This window comes from Crotalus tigris, unplaced genomic scaffold (assembly GCF_016545835.1).
Source record: "Crotalus tigris isolate CLP2741 ecotype Arizona unplaced genomic scaffold, ASM1654583v1 scf7180000024167.7108832, whole genome shotgun sequence".
In the NCBI taxonomy this organism is placed as follows: domain Eukaryota; kingdom Metazoa; phylum Chordata; class Lepidosauria; order Squamata; family Viperidae; genus Crotalus; species Crotalus tigris.
In genome coordinates, this window is record NW_024100417.1 from 956,492 (window position 1) to 973,310 (window position 16,819).

The 16,819-nt window shown below is 37.5% G+C and overlaps 1 protein-coding gene across 1 annotated transcript in view; it reads left to right on the plus strand.

Moving 5' to 3' along the window:
- TBC1D22B (TBC1 domain family member 22B) overlaps positions 1-16,819 on the plus strand; it is a 41,835-nt gene that overhangs the window by 7,717 nt on the left and 17,299 nt on the right. Inside the window, exons 3-8 of the mRNA XM_039323306.1 lie at positions 694-995; positions 2,860-3,039; positions 3,760-3,830; positions 4,493-4,621; positions 5,949-6,014; positions 9,663-9,777. Coding sequence (XP_039179240.1) covers positions 694-995; positions 2,860-3,039; positions 3,760-3,830; positions 4,493-4,621; positions 5,949-6,014; positions 9,663-9,777 — 863 coding nt within the window. The remainder of the gene's footprint in view (positions 1-693; positions 996-2,859; positions 3,040-3,759; positions 3,831-4,492; positions 4,622-5,948; positions 6,015-9,662; positions 9,778-16,819) is intronic.

Genomic DNA, 16,819 nt, shown 5'->3' on the forward strand with positions numbered 1-16,819 from the left:
CACTGGAACTAATGGGGGCTAAGTACCATCATTAGCTTTGGATTATTGGTAGGGGTTTCTGATGTATTCTTAAGAAATTTCTTTTTTGCATTTTAAATCAATTTTGATCGGCCTTGCTTTCTTGGAATTCATTTAGGTTTCTTGGTCTGAATAGACAAAGACTTTATCCTAGGTTCTTTGATGCTAGGATCATGATTCATATAACTGAAAATAAAGCAAGTGCAAGTTAACAGTGTTGCTCAAACAATGGGATTGTGTCTTTATTCAATATGCATGTTAATTGGGCAAAAGTATATTAACATTTCTATTTTCACTTGTTTTATATATGCGTTGTTTATCCTTCTTTAGTATTCTACTTACATAACATAAAACCAAAGTTCTGCTTTGCTTACCGCATAGGTTTCATGGACTGCCCTTTATATAATGAACTTAGGCAGAAATGTTTTGGCTTCTTGCCTGCTAAGTCTATAAAACTCTGGTTTAGATTTTGAAGTTTGTATTTGGTGGAGATTGCCTAAACTTATTTTCTGTTCTTCGGCTCACTGAAAGGGAAGAGAGAGAACTAGTGGGATGGAGGGAGACCAACTGATCCATTAAATGAAAATGATGATGAAAGATTATCATAGACAAGGAAAATTTGTATATCAAAGCTGAGTGTAATTCTCAATACGGTGTGTCACTTTACTTTTTTAGCTTCATCAAGGAACGCTCCAAGATCAACACGCTATCTATGAAAAATAAGAAGGCCAGCAGTTTTCATGAGTTTGCTCGGGACACTAGTGATGCTTGGGATATTGGGGATGATGAAGATGAAGATTTATCATCTTTCCAAACATTGAACTCTAAAGTGGCCAAGGCCACAGCAGCACAAGTCCTGGAAAATCACAGCAGGCTGCGTATGAAACCCGAGTGGCCCCAGGCAGCTCTCAGCGACGCACCAATCAATTGTAAAGTCATCAAATCCAACAGTGAGGCCCAGCTATCCAGAGGACCTGGTACGTTGCTTGTGGCTCTTAGCTTTTTTTAAGGTATATTACTACGGTATATCCCATCAAATTTGTGAGAGTAAATTTTGCAGTTCTGTATAAATGCTGCATTTGTAGGCAAAGGCAGAATGGAATCTTCTCAAAACTTTCAATCTATTTTAGCCAAGAAATGCATTTTTTTTTTTTATGGATGAAGAAATAGGCTTTTATGTGTGTGGCTAATTCCTTATGAAATCCTGAAAGCTGGTGACTGGCTAAGTACCATATCCCGGGAAACAAGACTTTCATGCTTTTTTAAACTTTTTAGTTTGTCCTGTATTTAGCAGGAACAGAATACATTGATGCAGATACATAAAAATTTTCTTGAGCTTCATATTTGTTTATGGACCTTGGTTACAGTATATTTGAGTGCTAGACAAGGTGAATCCTGGGATCTGATTTAGTATTGTGGTTGGTAGACCTTGGCTTTTCTTGACATTTAAATTATAATAGTAATTTTGAAAGTATGTTTCTTTGCAGAGCATGCATAGATCTGATATGCTCTCATGAACAGTGATTAGTCATTTTTACTAACTGATATCAAGCATAGTTACTGCATGTTTATTGGAGGGCGGGGAAAGATGTGTCTGCTCTTTCTGTAGATAAAGACCTTTCGGTTAGCAAACTGGTACTCACATTTTTTTTGGGGGGGGGGAAACTTTTGGGAAGAACATAGAGTTGTGACCAAAGAATCTTGATATTGCATGTAAGATATGAGTGTAAAATATACTGCCTGGAACAAGTCGTGCAGCCTGCCAGAATTCTTTTTGTGTTCCACTCCCAAAATGGCCAAAATGTTATGACAACTTCTTTGATGGCTTTGGATTTTAGGGAAGATTAAAGGGTAAAATCAGTAGCTTAATCTTTACAAATACTGTAAAGATGCCCATTTCACCCTGCATAGTCTCTGAAATTTCCCTTGAAATGGCTTCTGCCACAAAGCCTAATGGAATCCTCAAGCCAAAAATTGTACACTCCTAATATTAATCAAACAATTAAGATAATGCATGCCTTATCTTGTATACTTCTACAAGCAAAGTATATTCTGCTGTCTGGCTTTGAAAAATGAGCTATCTGACTGCACAGCTACCACCAGATGGCATCAAAGCCCATGCTACGTTACATTCTTTTCTGGAAATTGGTTGGCTTTTTAGCATTGTAGTATAGAGGAATTGGGGATTGTAGATTGCCTTTGAGGTGTCGTGCTTCCTCTTCTGTGCTATTGATTTTGTTGTTTAGCATGCTGAAGGAAGAAGGAATGAAAGAGCCTGAAATCTGGAAACAGATGGAAGGGATTGAACAGGAGGAGACGATGGAAGAAGAGCTGAGAAAGCATTGGCTTTATATAATGTTGATGGACAGGCCAGGTAATCTTGGCATCAGTGAAAGTGGTTTAAGAGCCATCCATCTAAATTGCCAACAATACAACATTCTACTTTTACCATTACAATCATTGGATCTCTGCACTTTCCTTAAGAGTTATGTCAAGCATAGTGAAAATCATAAAATGTCAGGGTGAAGGGGTTTGATAACTTGCTCAGCAGGAGTGGATTGGTTCATGGTTTATTTTGACTAATTCTCAAGTTCTTTGCGTACCTTTTTAATAACAGCATGGCAGGAAACAGTTCAACATGTGAAGCCTCTGCCATCATTGAGTGATGGGAGAGAAAATTCACAGATATGGAGACTTTCCTTGCCATGTGTGTGTTTAAAGGTGCGGGAGCCTTCCTGGAATTGGAGATTCTGGAGGCATGAAGAAAACAATGGATTCTGGAAGCTCCAGTGTTTGCTGCTGCCCAGTATACTCCTGATGGACCTCTTTAAACTCTTTTAGAGGATGCCTGTATGCGCAACCCCCTCCACAAACAGCAATCCCTCCCACTCCGACCCATCATTCCACTTGTCGCTCGCATCTCTGACCAAAATGCTTCTGGGGCTCCTCCCATGACGGTGCGTGAGAAAACTCGCTTGGAAAAATTCCGGCAGCTTCTGTCCAGCCAAAACACAGATCTAGGTGAGTCCAGGTAATGGGGTGATAAAAGCACCCCAAGAACGTTTATGGTTTCTAGAAATAATAAACAAACAAACAAGCCACATCCCTCCCCTGGTGGTGCAAGCTTGTTTAGGTTATCACAAATGTCCTTGTGTAGCATGAGATTACAGTGTGAGATCATCCCTAGCCAGACTAGCCAAAAATGCTAATGTGCTAGTCTTGGAAGGGATCTCATCAAGCAAGGATTGCATGAGGATTAAAGCTGTACAGTTGTAAATCTATACAGTCCCAATGATTATATTTGATTTATAATTTTATTTCCATACATATTTTAAATTCAATTTTAAATTTAAAAGAATTAAAATACAAAGAGACATACCATGTTTCTCTGAAAATAAGACTGGGTCTTATATTAATTTTGCTCCAAAAAGACGCATTAGGGCTTATTTTCTGGTTAGGGCTTATATTTAGGGAAATACGATAGTAAATGCATCCTCTGGCTGACATCTTAACTGGGGCTTATTTTGGGGGTGGGGCTTATATTACGAGCATCCTGAAAAATCATGCTAGGGCTTATTTTCTGGTTGGGTCTTATTTTTGGGGAAACCCAGTAGTCACCATTGCCCTACATATCTAAACAACAAGTTACTTACCCAGAGGGGGGAAAAAGTATATTCTTTCTGCCTTCTTTAAAAACACCAAAAACTTAATATGAATCAACTCACTGTTGCCCCTTTGCAGATGAATTGAGGAAATGCAGCTGGCCTGGTGTCCCCAGAGAGGTTCGTCCTGTGACTTGGCGACTTTTATCAGTGAGTGCTGCATCCTCTGACCTAGGACAACTTGTGTCATCTACATAATGAAAATGTATCCAAGATGCATAACTGGGCTCCAGGCAAACCCAGCTCCTGGTTGGCTTTTTAGCCCAAGTCTTTCTTAACCAAGCTGCCTGAGATCTCTTGAGAGGAATATGACACTGTAGCATGGGAGAACAGTACATTTTATGCTTAGGTTTGTAAAAACTGATTTAGAAATAAAAATAGCCCATATGTTATGTTAGTTATGCCATGAAAAAGCAAGAATGTCAATGAATTCCAAATTCTGTAGAAAACGGGAAAAATTACATGGCAACAATATTTCCGACTTCCAAAAAAGCCTTACTTCAAAAGAAATCTTTATGTGAGGCTGGAATTGTAGGCTCCAGAGTAAGACCTTCTCCAATGCTTTTAAACATTCAATGCAAGGAAAAATGTTGATAGTTGTCGTTTCTTTCCCCAATGGAGAACTTGATTAGAGGAAGCTACATTTTTTGAACTTTTGGTTCTATAATTTTTTGTTGGACTCTTTTTAAATCCTATATCATTTTCTAAAAGATTTCCTTGTGGGCTAGCATTGGGCAGGTCAGAGTGAAAATTGGATAGGAATGTGGAACACAGTGGAGGGATTTTGACTTGACAGGTTTTGTCTTCTATAGGGTTATCTCCCTGCCAATATGGAACGAAGGAAGCTGACTTTACAACGAAAACGAGAAGAGTATTTTGGGTTCATTCAACAGTATTATGATTCCAGAAATGAGGAGCACCATCAAGATACTTATCGGCAGGTACTTAGACTTCTAATCTCTAAATTGAGCTTGACCCCTTACCGATTTGCATGTAGTTCTGACCATTATTTGTTTAGTTATAATTCTTTGAATTTATGTTCCCACCTTTTCTGAGCTCCAAAACATGTATTTGGAAAGTAAGGAAATTCCTGAATTTTACCCACATAACAATAGTCATGTGAGATAGATTGGTTGACATAGTTTCCGGACAAGTCACTCAGTGAGTTCTGTAATTGAATGGGTCTTCCCATTCCAGATTCCCAAATTAACATTGGTAATACTATACTAGACTTCCTAGGTGTTATTCATTGTCAAAAGTCAGCAGACATGAAACTGATCTGACTAATGACCCTAGAACAGGGTTCCCCAAGTCCATGGACCGGTACTGGGCCGCGGCATGCCAGCAACCAGGCCGCACAAACGAGCAAAGCCCCATCCGTGGGATGCAGGCAGCACACAAAACCATGCCTCCTCTGGTCCACGGAAAAACCTCTCTCCATGGAACCGGTCCTTGGTGCCCAAAAGGTTGTGGGCCTCTGCCCTAGAACAGGAATAGCCTTTTTGCCTTTCAGAGCTATGTCAGATATTGAAAGCCATATATTCCAGGTATACATATATACCCAGCAGAACACAAACATATGCATATACAAAAAATTCTGTTCACTCTCTAGGAACTTGCTTGCAGATCAGTAGCTTGGTAGTTTGGGGGAAATCCATGATTTTAAGCATGTTTGCGGGGAGCAGAGGTCTAATCTCCAACATGCCTTGCTCTGGGATGCTTTTTTGCTCCTCTTTCCAGAGAGAGCCACTGGGATTGCTTTCCTGGAAAGAAAAGGAAAAAGCTACGCAAGACTTCCCTACTCCTTCCTGTTGAAGCAGCTCTATATCATTGTGTTCTTCCTGCCATTGACAGTGTGGGCTTGTTGCTCTTTTGCTGGGAGGAAAGCTTCCCGTATGCTCCCTACAAAACTGATCCCTGGAACCTCATAACTACCAGGCTGGTTCCTGGGAGTCTTCCAGGAGTCGCAGGCATTCTTGACCCAGAGGGAAGCTACTTTGGAGAAATTACCTAGGTCTTTTAGGGTAGCCTTTTGAAGGGATTATTCCTGCAGGGCTTGCATATTTGTGCTGGATCATTAACATATCCTTGAATCATTGTTTAGTTGGATGAGCAAGAACATGCTATAATGTTAGTGCTCTGTGAATCAGTGACATCATTCTATCTTCTGTTTAGATTAGGACATAGAAATGTTGCCTTATATTTGCAGATTGCAAGATTTATTTGCAGTCCTTAATATCTTTTTATTTTCTTAAAAATCATTTTCAGATCCATATAGACATTCCACGGACAAATCCTCTCATCCCTCTGTTCCAGCAACCATTAGTTCAAGAGGTGAGAATTTTTTTCTCCCCCCCCCCCCAATAAGTCATTTAACTCTTGATGTTGGTGATCAACGATGCTTACTGAAATTTTTATTTTGTCCAATGCATTTCTGATTTTCTAAGCATCGATACCCAACGGCAACCAGTTTAAGATGTGTGAACGTCAACTTTCAGTTGGCTGAGGAATTCTGGGAATTGAAGTTCAACGTTATAAACTTGCTGAGGTCAAGGAACAATGTTCTAGGGTTAACTGCCTTGTATTATTCAAAGGCTGTTCTGATAGATATTTTTTTTAAATCACTCTTTTAAATATTTTCTTTCCACTCTAAAAGTTACGTGGCTATGTACTATTACATGCTGCATCTTCAAAATGCAATATAAATGAATCATGCAGGCACACTTATTTTTGCAGGAATATTTTATCAATATTCTACTTAAGTGTACCATTTGGGAAATGCTAAAATCATTATGAAGTTATAAAAGAATGCACACTACCACTGGATAAATATTTCCCTGTCTCTTTGTTCTTAGGGATCTGTATTAATATAAACATGATAGGATAATGTTGCATTCTGTTTTCTTTTAATTTACCAGCCATTGCTGTGGGGATAAAGAAATTTGTAACACAATGGCATTGCATCATATTACTAGATGTTGCTGGTAAATCAACAGAAAATATATATATACAGGACTAACATTTCAATCTGCAGCCAGGTAGCTTCAATACTGTCTAATTATGAACTTTTCATAAGAATCCATATATTCAATTATTGCATGAAATTACAAACTTTCAACAAAAAAGGTTCAACTTTTCCATATTTTTTAACCTTTTAGAATGTACTAGATAGGATAAAGTGTTTTTCCTATGCACAGTTGTATTTAGTTAGTTGCAAGGGTACAATGTTCTGATATTATCTATCTGTTTATAGTCCCCAATATCCTGCTATCTAAGGTCTCCCAGAGTGGCTTACAAATCAATAGAACAAAAGAAAAACACCAAAATATTAGTAGAATAGACAATATTCTAATATCAAAATAAGATTAGTAGAACAATAAGACCAGTGCAGTTGGAAAGATTTTTTTTTTCTGATGAAGAAAAATTGACCATACAGTATGCCATTTTGAATACCTTTGAAGGATAATTTAAAATCAAGGCATGGAAACCAAGAAATTTATTTCTCCAGGCATTTTCCATCCTTCTTTCAGTGATAAGTACCCAGAATAAGTCTTCTGAGGATGCTACTAATATCTAAGAAATTACTATTAGTAAAAGACAGGAGTCTGTGTGGGCTTTCTAGATGCTCTCTAGTGATATGCCTCTGTAGAAGTTAAGTTAGTGTTTCAGAAACTCTTTAACAGAAAGTAGTGACTTCATGAAGGAATAATTTCTGACTTTTAAAGTATCCCTTCAATGTGTATCAGCAGCAAAACTAAGTCCATATTGTACCAATGAGGTACCTTGCCTAATAACGTAAACTATCTTAGTAGCGTTTTAAATGGCAGACCTATGGCTAGATTAATAGAATTCCAAATATTAATAACTAAACATGTTATAAAGTATAAATCATTATAGCTTTGACCAATCTGATTCTACTGATTATTGCAAATCATGCTGTTTCAGTCAAGCTTACGTGATCTTAATCCATTCCTAGCCTTTGTGTATAGCAGAGATGAGGTTTTCTATATTTAGGAGTCAGCATTGATTGGGTTTGGGAATTTATGATTACTAATGCAAGGTCTGTCTAAAACCATAATAGATTGATTCAGTTCTTCGGGTTTATGGAGCATAAATAAATACCTAACAAGGTCCTGTGCTGTTGGCCTTAAAATGAATAGGCACATTGTCATGGCTTGTTTTCTGGTGTATGTCCCTTTTCTCCTTGTAGCAGACAATGCCCTGTGCATACTGTTTAAAAGCTTTGATCAGCTTAAGAGCTAGAATACTTAACCATTTATGTAAGTGGTAGTGCTGCAAAACAAACAGCCATGTTCAAAGTATGATTAATGAGAACTATCTGTCACAATTATGTTGAATGCCATTGCTGACTATCCTGAAAGTTATAAAATAACCTGTACAGACTCTTGAAAGGAAATCTGGTCAGGGCATTTATACCAAGGGCACTGAGATATTGCTTATTTTGTTCTGCTATAATAAATATCCTACAACCAGCAATAAATACCTCCATCCAGATTTTGTATTCTTGAAACAGTCTTCAGATGCTTGTTTACTAAATTCAATCATTGTAGATGCAAATGTAACAGAGAAGTTATTCATTTATCATTATTGCTTGCATATCATGTTTCATGAAATGTGAACAACATATATTCTGGAGAATGTCAGTTCTCTCAATTACAGAAATCACCACGAGGACGTAAAGCATGCTGGGGTTAATGTTTCTGAATCTGGTGTGTAACTAGAAAACCCATCAGGGCCCTTAAGCCTGAGTCCTATTCTTATATTTGAAGGAAATGAGAATCTAGAGCAGCTCTGTCAAAGAACTGCAATGTATGGTCTATCAGGTCCTGCTGATTCTGCAGAGGTGATTTATTGAACTTGACAGTGTGTTTTGGGACTGCTGTGTACATATTAGCAGTAGCCTCATCCTAAGGTTCATGAATTTCGGCCATACCAGATAGTTGTGAGAAGGCCTTTTGTTGCCTATATTAATCCATAAGCAAGAAACCTCATTGCAGAAAATGAGGAACTTTTTAACAGTAGATATGAGAAAATCTGCAAAACATATGATAGTGACTTTGGAAAGACTCTACATAACAGAGATAGGAGACATGTTGGACTAGAACAACAGGAAACTGCCTTAATCCACATCTGAATACTTGTGAATTTAGCCCAACATTGTATATTCTCCGGGATGTCCAGTAATGCTTTTTCCCCCCTCATCATTGGTTATCTGCTATTTGAACTAGGCATGACATTCATGAAACTTGTTCTGAAACTGCTGACCCCCAAACATCTGTTTGAAAGATATCAATTAAAGATGATCTTCAATTTACAACCATTTGCTTAATGATGGTTCACATTCATGACAGTACAGCCCACTTGGTGCCCTCTTTGACTGAAGTATTTGAACAAAGAAGCAGGCATACGGCTTAATTGGACAGTATGGTTTTTTTCCTCCTCTTAACAAGAAGCAACTTTGATTTTGTAAGCCAAGGATAAAAAAGTTGAGAAGGTATCTGATCTTCCCCAGAACTTGCTTCTTTTTTCCAATGGCTGCAGATCTGGTTTGAAACAAGCTCAGGGTTTCCATCCATGAATATGTGTCCTTGGAGGAAGTGAAGTTAGGTAATCCCCAAACAGCATCTCCTTTGCCTTTCAGCTTGTAATCCTCTAGGTGCTTAATCATGTAGACAATGGAAAAGGATAGATAAACTCTTTTCAGAGCAGAATATTCATCTATGAGGATGATAATTCTGAATTTCTGCTGGCTTCTGCACGTGGCATCCTAGGAGCCAGGTACACTGAATGCTGAGACTTATCTTGCTGCTAAGATCCTCAACCCTGGCTATTTCTTTAATCACTATACATTTTTAACTCTTACCACACCCTTTTCCTCCCCTGCACTTGTTCAGGCTTTCTCCTTTCTCTTTCCTTGGGCATGGCTAACTCAAGCACCTGGCTTTCCTTCTTCCTCTCTAGATCTTTGAACGAATCCTGTTTATCTGGGCCATCCGACACCCTGCCAGCGGCTACGTGCAAGGGATTAATGACCTGGTCACTCCATTCTTTGTTGTGTTCCTCTCTGAATATGTTGGTAAGCGATGCTTGATGGCTGAAGTATATGATTAGCTCTTGCTGTTGAATACTTAGATTGTCATCACTGGATCAGCTTTATGATCCCTGAAATGCTTTGCCATTACAGTATATAAAGGTAGAGCTGCAAATTGATTTGTCATCATCTATCTCCTGGATTAGGTTTTGTCAGTCATGCCTTAAATCTGACAGAAAAAGTTGTGGGTTTTTTTTGTGGGGGGGGGGCAGGGTATTGGCTAGCTGTGATTGTGGGTAGGGTAAAACAAGCCATTAGTGAGAAAGAGTAATGACTGTGGTAGTGTCATGCTTATATTGTCTTGCCAAAGATAGCAGCATTTTGCAATCAAGGTGCATTATGCAAATGTCATATTTTATCATGTACTAGGAAGGCTCTTCTTCCGAATTGTTTAGAAAGATGTAGAATGGCACTACCCCTTATTACAATTTTGTATCTTGTAAGATACTGTACATGAGATAATTTCACCTTCTTTTTAAAACAATCTGACATGGTTAATGAATTAAGATCTAGTCATGGAACAGATTCTTTTTTTTTTCCCTTTTACGTTAAAGTAGTGCTTCTAATTAAAGTCCACCTCTTTTATCCCATACAATGGAAACAAAAATACTCATCAGCAGTTAATACTGAACAAGATAGCACAGTCTATCAGTTTTAATAATATTAACATGCAGAAAAAATGCCTTTGAGAATAGAATTTAGGAAAAACATTTAGGAAAGGAAAGAGCTTTTCAGAGAAACTGCATAACACATAATAATAGCAATACGTTTTTGACTTAGAACAAAAAGCATCAGAAAATGAAGAACTAATCATAACCTTTATATAGGTCAAGTTATGTGGTCAGAGAAGTACTAGTTTAAAAGCTGCTTTAAAGGAATCTGACTGGTTTTGTGTTAGCTCAGAATAAAAGCAGGATCAGGGGTATCTAGTACCTGAGAAATCTACAAGGAATACCAAAGTTGTAGGCTAGATAGAGAAGGGTTAAAAAAAAAAATTTCTGAAGATGTCAGTGCCAGACTGGTACTATTGCAAACATTTACATGATCTGTAAGATTTATTTAGTTAAAAAATAATGAAACAATAAAATCAAGTTCTCCAAATCCTCCTACTGTTGATCTGTATTTATACAGATAATTCATATACTATTTGCTTTATTGGCAATGGATCTGTATTGATAATCTTCATAAAAGATTATTAGTAATCCAATTTTTGCAATTTCTTGGAGAATGGAATAAAACATGTATTTTTTGCATGTTGAATACGTGACTGAAAACAATGAAATCTGATAAGAGATGTATTTTGAGTATTGATGATTATTTGAGATCAGACCTTAAATTTATACAGTAGGGTATTCTCTCCTAATTATAATGAGATAAAAAAGAATTTGTGAAAATAATGATTAGTAAGGAATGGCATGGAAATTGAATATTCAGCCCCCTTGGTTATTAGTATATTGTGCCTTATCATATTTTTATTTTCTACGTCTGGAAATATAGTCATTTAGTCTTTTGATTTTCATGATATGCTCCTAGTTGCCATTCTAAAGATGTATCTAATGATGTGTAACGGTTCATGTTCTAAATATGATTGATGAGGAACTTTCTGTGTAGGATGGCTGCTTCTTCATTTATACTTGTGAGCTTCATGGCTGGCTACTATGGGATAAAAAGGGTTAACTAGGCCTAAGGAAGACTTGATGTCAGTTCTTAAAAGTCTTATCAGTAGAACTGGTAAGATAATGCTCCATTTGAATTACATTTCATGAAATTATTAATTCTGTTGAAGAAGCATTCAAAATATTCTTTGTGGCTTGTAATGATTAAACAATAAATTTATCAATATCAATTACTGCTAACTTCTTTCTCAATCAATTTGTCCATGGCCGTCCATGGGAAAAAATAGAATGATTAACTGGCATATTATTATAAAACACTTCTGACTGATGGTGAAAATAGACACTAAGTAAGCCTCACTATGAGGAGGGTAGCCCAAGAATAGTGCTTTATTAAAAAGGGCATTCCCTGGTCACTTTCCTGGGCATTTAACTATTCCTTGCATATAATAATGTAGCTTCTCCTGTGATGTGAAGCTTCAGAATCTGGAACTCACAGCAACCTTTCCGGCTATTCCTTTCTTCGGTAGACTTCCTTAAGTAGATGCCCATCAACTGTGCTTTGAACTGTTTCTGATATATCTGCCCCTTATCTAGCTTATACTCCAGTGGCTGAATCAGCAAACCAGCAAACACTCTTATGACATTTGTATAGGAAAATCACTGCTTTATCTGGAGATAAGCATTCTTAATTAGTTACCGCCAATAAAAATAAACTGGTCCTGACACCTGTACCTTTTAACATTGTATTTGCTAAATTCTTGCCTTATCCTTAGTGTAGTGATGAATACCCTTGACACATGAGATCACTGCTGCTCACTAATCCTCCTTTAGTAGAGATAAGGTTGCTGACACCCTCATTTTTAGATCAATTTGAGGAGTGTACCGAAGATTAGCTCTTTGATATTTATGTCCAGATCATTTGTTTGGGTTTTGAGAGAGGTCATTCAGTAAATTAAATTACAGACAAAAGCCAAGGAGTTTACAAAGGAAGTTATGTCTGGAATCATCCATTGGCCCTGAACATTACCATGCATAGCATACCATACCATAATCATTTCTCTCTTTGTTTTGAAAACTAATAAGTGAGCATGGCTACTCTCATCAGGCTAAAATTGTTTTGCTGAATCACCGGTCAGATACCTGGCTAGTGAACAGGACCAAACTCTTTCACCTCTTCTTGTATGTTGCTGCCCTTTTTTTCAAATTGTTCACTGTTGGCTTGCTGCACAAAGGCAGCTATCTTCATGAAGTTGCAGAGCCTGTGAGCATTTTGGGATCTGTGCCAGTGACAGATCCATATATGGGGTGCTGCTGCTGAGCATTGCTTGTTTCAGTCAGTGCTATTTGGAAGAATGGCTGATGGGGGTTACAACAGCTGCAACTATAGTAAAATTTTAGTGTCCCAAAGGTGCTTATCAAAGCGGCAGAATTGTTGAATGCTCATTTGGAGAAATTTTATGGTTGACAAAATAAGCATTTGGTAAGCATTCCATTTATTCTCTCACATGTGTTACCACTCCTAATACATTCAATAACCAACTTTATTCAACTTCAACCAAACTTTTCAAGGCAAAAACAAGACAGAATTTGATATCATTCGGTAAAGATTTTTTTAAGTTGTATTAATAATTTGTTGGAACAATCTAGTTGATAGTAACCATATTACCTTCATGTAAAACTTCATGAATAATAAACTATGTTGGCTGGATGATATATATCTATAGCAGCTGTGTTGTAGTAAGCCAAAACCAAAACAACCACATTATGCCTTTTAAAAAGTTAAAAAGTAAAGGCATAATATATATAAAAAAAACAGTAACCAAATAACAACAACTAGCTAACCAGATATAACCGAAGTAAACAAAAAAAAAGTCCATAGGGGGGAAAAAAGGTACGTAATGCTATTAACAATAATGACTACATTCATATGCTGCTGGCTGACATTCCATCAGAGCAATAAAGTTGAGAAAGTAAAAAAGTAAAGGTTTCCCCTTTTTCATGATGTCAAAAACTTTCGCTTGCCCCCATGCTCAGTTAGATTCCCTTTTGAACATCAATTTTAATTGAACTAGAAGGTGATCTAACCACAGGAGCAGGCTAGATACAATGCTCACTGTATTCAGATCACAACAAAACTGCCCTGAAGGAAAAAGAAAGTCTGACATATGTCCACTAATGTGTTTTGAGATTATTGGGCCAAACCCATGGTTGTCATGGAGCAGTGTTTCTCAACCTTGACAATTTTAAGGCATGTGGACTTCAACTCCCAGAATTCCACAGCCAGCATTGCTGGCTGTGGAATTCTGGGAGTTGAAGTCCACATGCCTTAAAATTGTCAAGGTTGAGAAACACTGTCATGGAGTATATATACCCCGTGGCTTTTCCTGACCCAGCTTCCAGGCCATGAGATTGAACTCCCCTGAACACCATCAAGTGGAGGAACTTCAGCACCAGCCCAAGACTGAGAGACTCAGGTTGGAATCCAGGTGGGCAGCAGAGTGCCTGGGTTGTCAAAAGGATAGTTAGTTATATATTGTACTTCCAACATAAAAAAATTGGAAACCCAACCTATATTATACTTGGATGAATGGTATTTTTTAAAAATCCACCACAATGACTTATTAAATGAGGATATTCCAACTTATTCCACATTATCCACAAGTTAGCCAAATCTTCATACAACTCTTTAGTTGTGAATAAAAATAAAATTCAAAACATCTTATTTTATTTGCTGTATATTTTCAATAATTCATTGAGAATCTGCTCACTGATGCCCACTTTCATGAGATAAGAGAATATAGAGGCCTGCAGGCACTATTTATCTGTTGCTGTACCTGCTGCCCAGGATACCAACTGAATTGTAACTAAAAACAAAGTTAGAACTTCCAGGAGATTAAAGGGATAAGATAACAGCTTTACAACTGTGTTCATAATCTTTTTGTTTTAAAATCCTTCCATTACAGGAAGCAATAAGGTCAAAATACACACACAAGATACTTGAAAATGAAGAGAATTAAATGTCATAATTTTGATCAAGAAAATCAAAGAGTCTGATAGAGCTTCATGGTGGACTACAGTAACCTGATTCCAGTTCCTCTCCATTGTACCATTTTATTGAATGAAGATATGGGAGACAGTAAATGTAGTTTCTAAATCATACATTAATTCAGTTGCTATGGAACATGAAGATTTGGAAATTGCCTATTATTCAATATTTCTGTCCTTGTTCCTTTCAGAAGATTAAACTGGCTTATGTTTGCAAGGTCAAGCGCCAGGATCTCTCTCTACAACCCTGTGGAGAGTTCTCCTTTTAGAACTAATGGCCATATTTGGGGTTTTATGCTGGTGTCATAAAATGCCATACTAAATCATGACTAGGGGAGAATGGTGTTATTTCACAGAATTGCTGTCTTAGTGAGCAACAACCAGTCTTAAGCCATCCCATTTTACAGTAGAAAAACTTGACCTGTTAAAAATCAAGTCACATTATAATCTGCGAGGCCAGCTGGAATCTTGAGTTTCATTTTTAAAAAAGATTCTTTTGAAATCACAAACATCTATTCACATGTGCATACACATACCCACACCAATTATTATTTGAAATTGTTCATTCCTTCAACCCCTATCTGTATATGATGTCCAGACAATGCTCTGAATACAGTCAACTGCTAATCAAGACATTCTTTATTTTTTAATCTGACAGCAGAGTCACCCACCCCAGCTTAAAGTCTGCTGTTTGGGGGAGTAGCTGTTTTCATTTTCTTCAGTCCTGGCTGGTATTCCACGACCCTTTTTGCCCGGAGAATGCAATATCATTATGGTCAATAGCTGTTTCCTTGTTGCTTGGACAAACAGTCGATCTCGCATTTAGTGTGGTTAGGGTTTTTTTAAGCTCCTCTATAATCTACAGTCTTTTCCAGGAGGAGTTACTGGATGGGACTTGGACTGGATTAGCAAGTTCATAAAACATATTGCTTTGACATTGATCCAGTTAAATACTTTATTTGAACTGAGCCACATTTTTCTCATACATAAATCTCTCATCTCCCTACTTCATGCACACATGGGATAAATGCATCAAATACAGTACATATTTCTTCTACCTTCTTCATTCCAGCCTGGATCCCCACTGTCCTATCACCCGGTCAGTTTCCCCTGACCCATTGTTACATCCCTGCATCACTTAAGATGATGGATTACAATGGCTATGGAGAACCCACTCTTCTTTAAACAATTTTATGGGTGATCAGCTAGTGACACAAGGTGGATGCTTTGAGCCCACATTTAGAAGTAAAGCTAATGGGATAAGAGCCAGCATTTCATTTTTCAGTGCATTCAGCCTCCAGATTTAAATTTTAAGCAAATAGTAAAGGTAGGGGACCTTGGTATCTTCACTGCAGGCAGCTTGTAGGAATCACATTGTCAAGACAACCCTCTCTGCTGCTGGGATACACAGTAAATATTCCTACTTAGAAGGTAATTTGTCTTCCTCTGTGATTGTCTCAGTTTCAATATGATTGTTTCGGTTTTATTTCATCACTTCTGTGCTGAAATAAAAGATAAGGAAGCTCCCAAAAGTCCATTCCTTCAAAACAGCAGCTTTTTTTTCATGCTATCATTGTATAAATGGATGGTTTCCCAGTAAGGTGGGAAAAAGTACATCTCTTTTTTTGACAGGATCCTACATATTTTAGACAGTGTCTGCAGGCAGAAAGATGAGCTGGCCTCTAGTCCTGCTGTAAATTAACTCCATTTGCTGGTTAGCAATCTCCAAGCTTCTTGGTTGAATGCCGTCTAAAGATCTTTGCTGTTCCCAGCAGCCACATAGATAGCGAGCCAGTGTTGTGCATACTAATCTCCTAACCTAGCTCTGTGGTGCCTTGAGCTGTGGTGTCAATCATAGCCACATTAGACTCTTCTTCATGCCAGTTTCAAGTGGTTGCTGCAAAACTGTTGGCTGCCTTTCAGTTCTTGTCAGAGCCATATGTTAGATATCCAGGTTTTTTATGTGGGTTCTGTCTAAGGCTCTTGCAGAACAGATGTTTCTGTTGAGCAATATACTCAAGAGGATTTTCCAAAGCTCTCTTCTTTTGCCAGAACCCAACCTCTAGTTTTCAGGTTGCTTATCCTTTTGTAATCATAGCTTCTCTTTTGGAAGAAGGAGAAGAAGCTGATTGGGAGTGAACTATATTGCCGCATTTGTCTGTCTTTCAGACACAATCATTATGCCGGTATTCATATATTTTCCCAAACCATGTTTGTCATGTAACCGTCATGTGTAAAATACATAAATTTTTCAAATATACAGTATATGGATATTAAAACAGAAGGTATTTACTATATCTATCTATCTATCTATATCTATCTATCTATCTATCTATCTATCTATCTATCTATCTATCTATCTATCT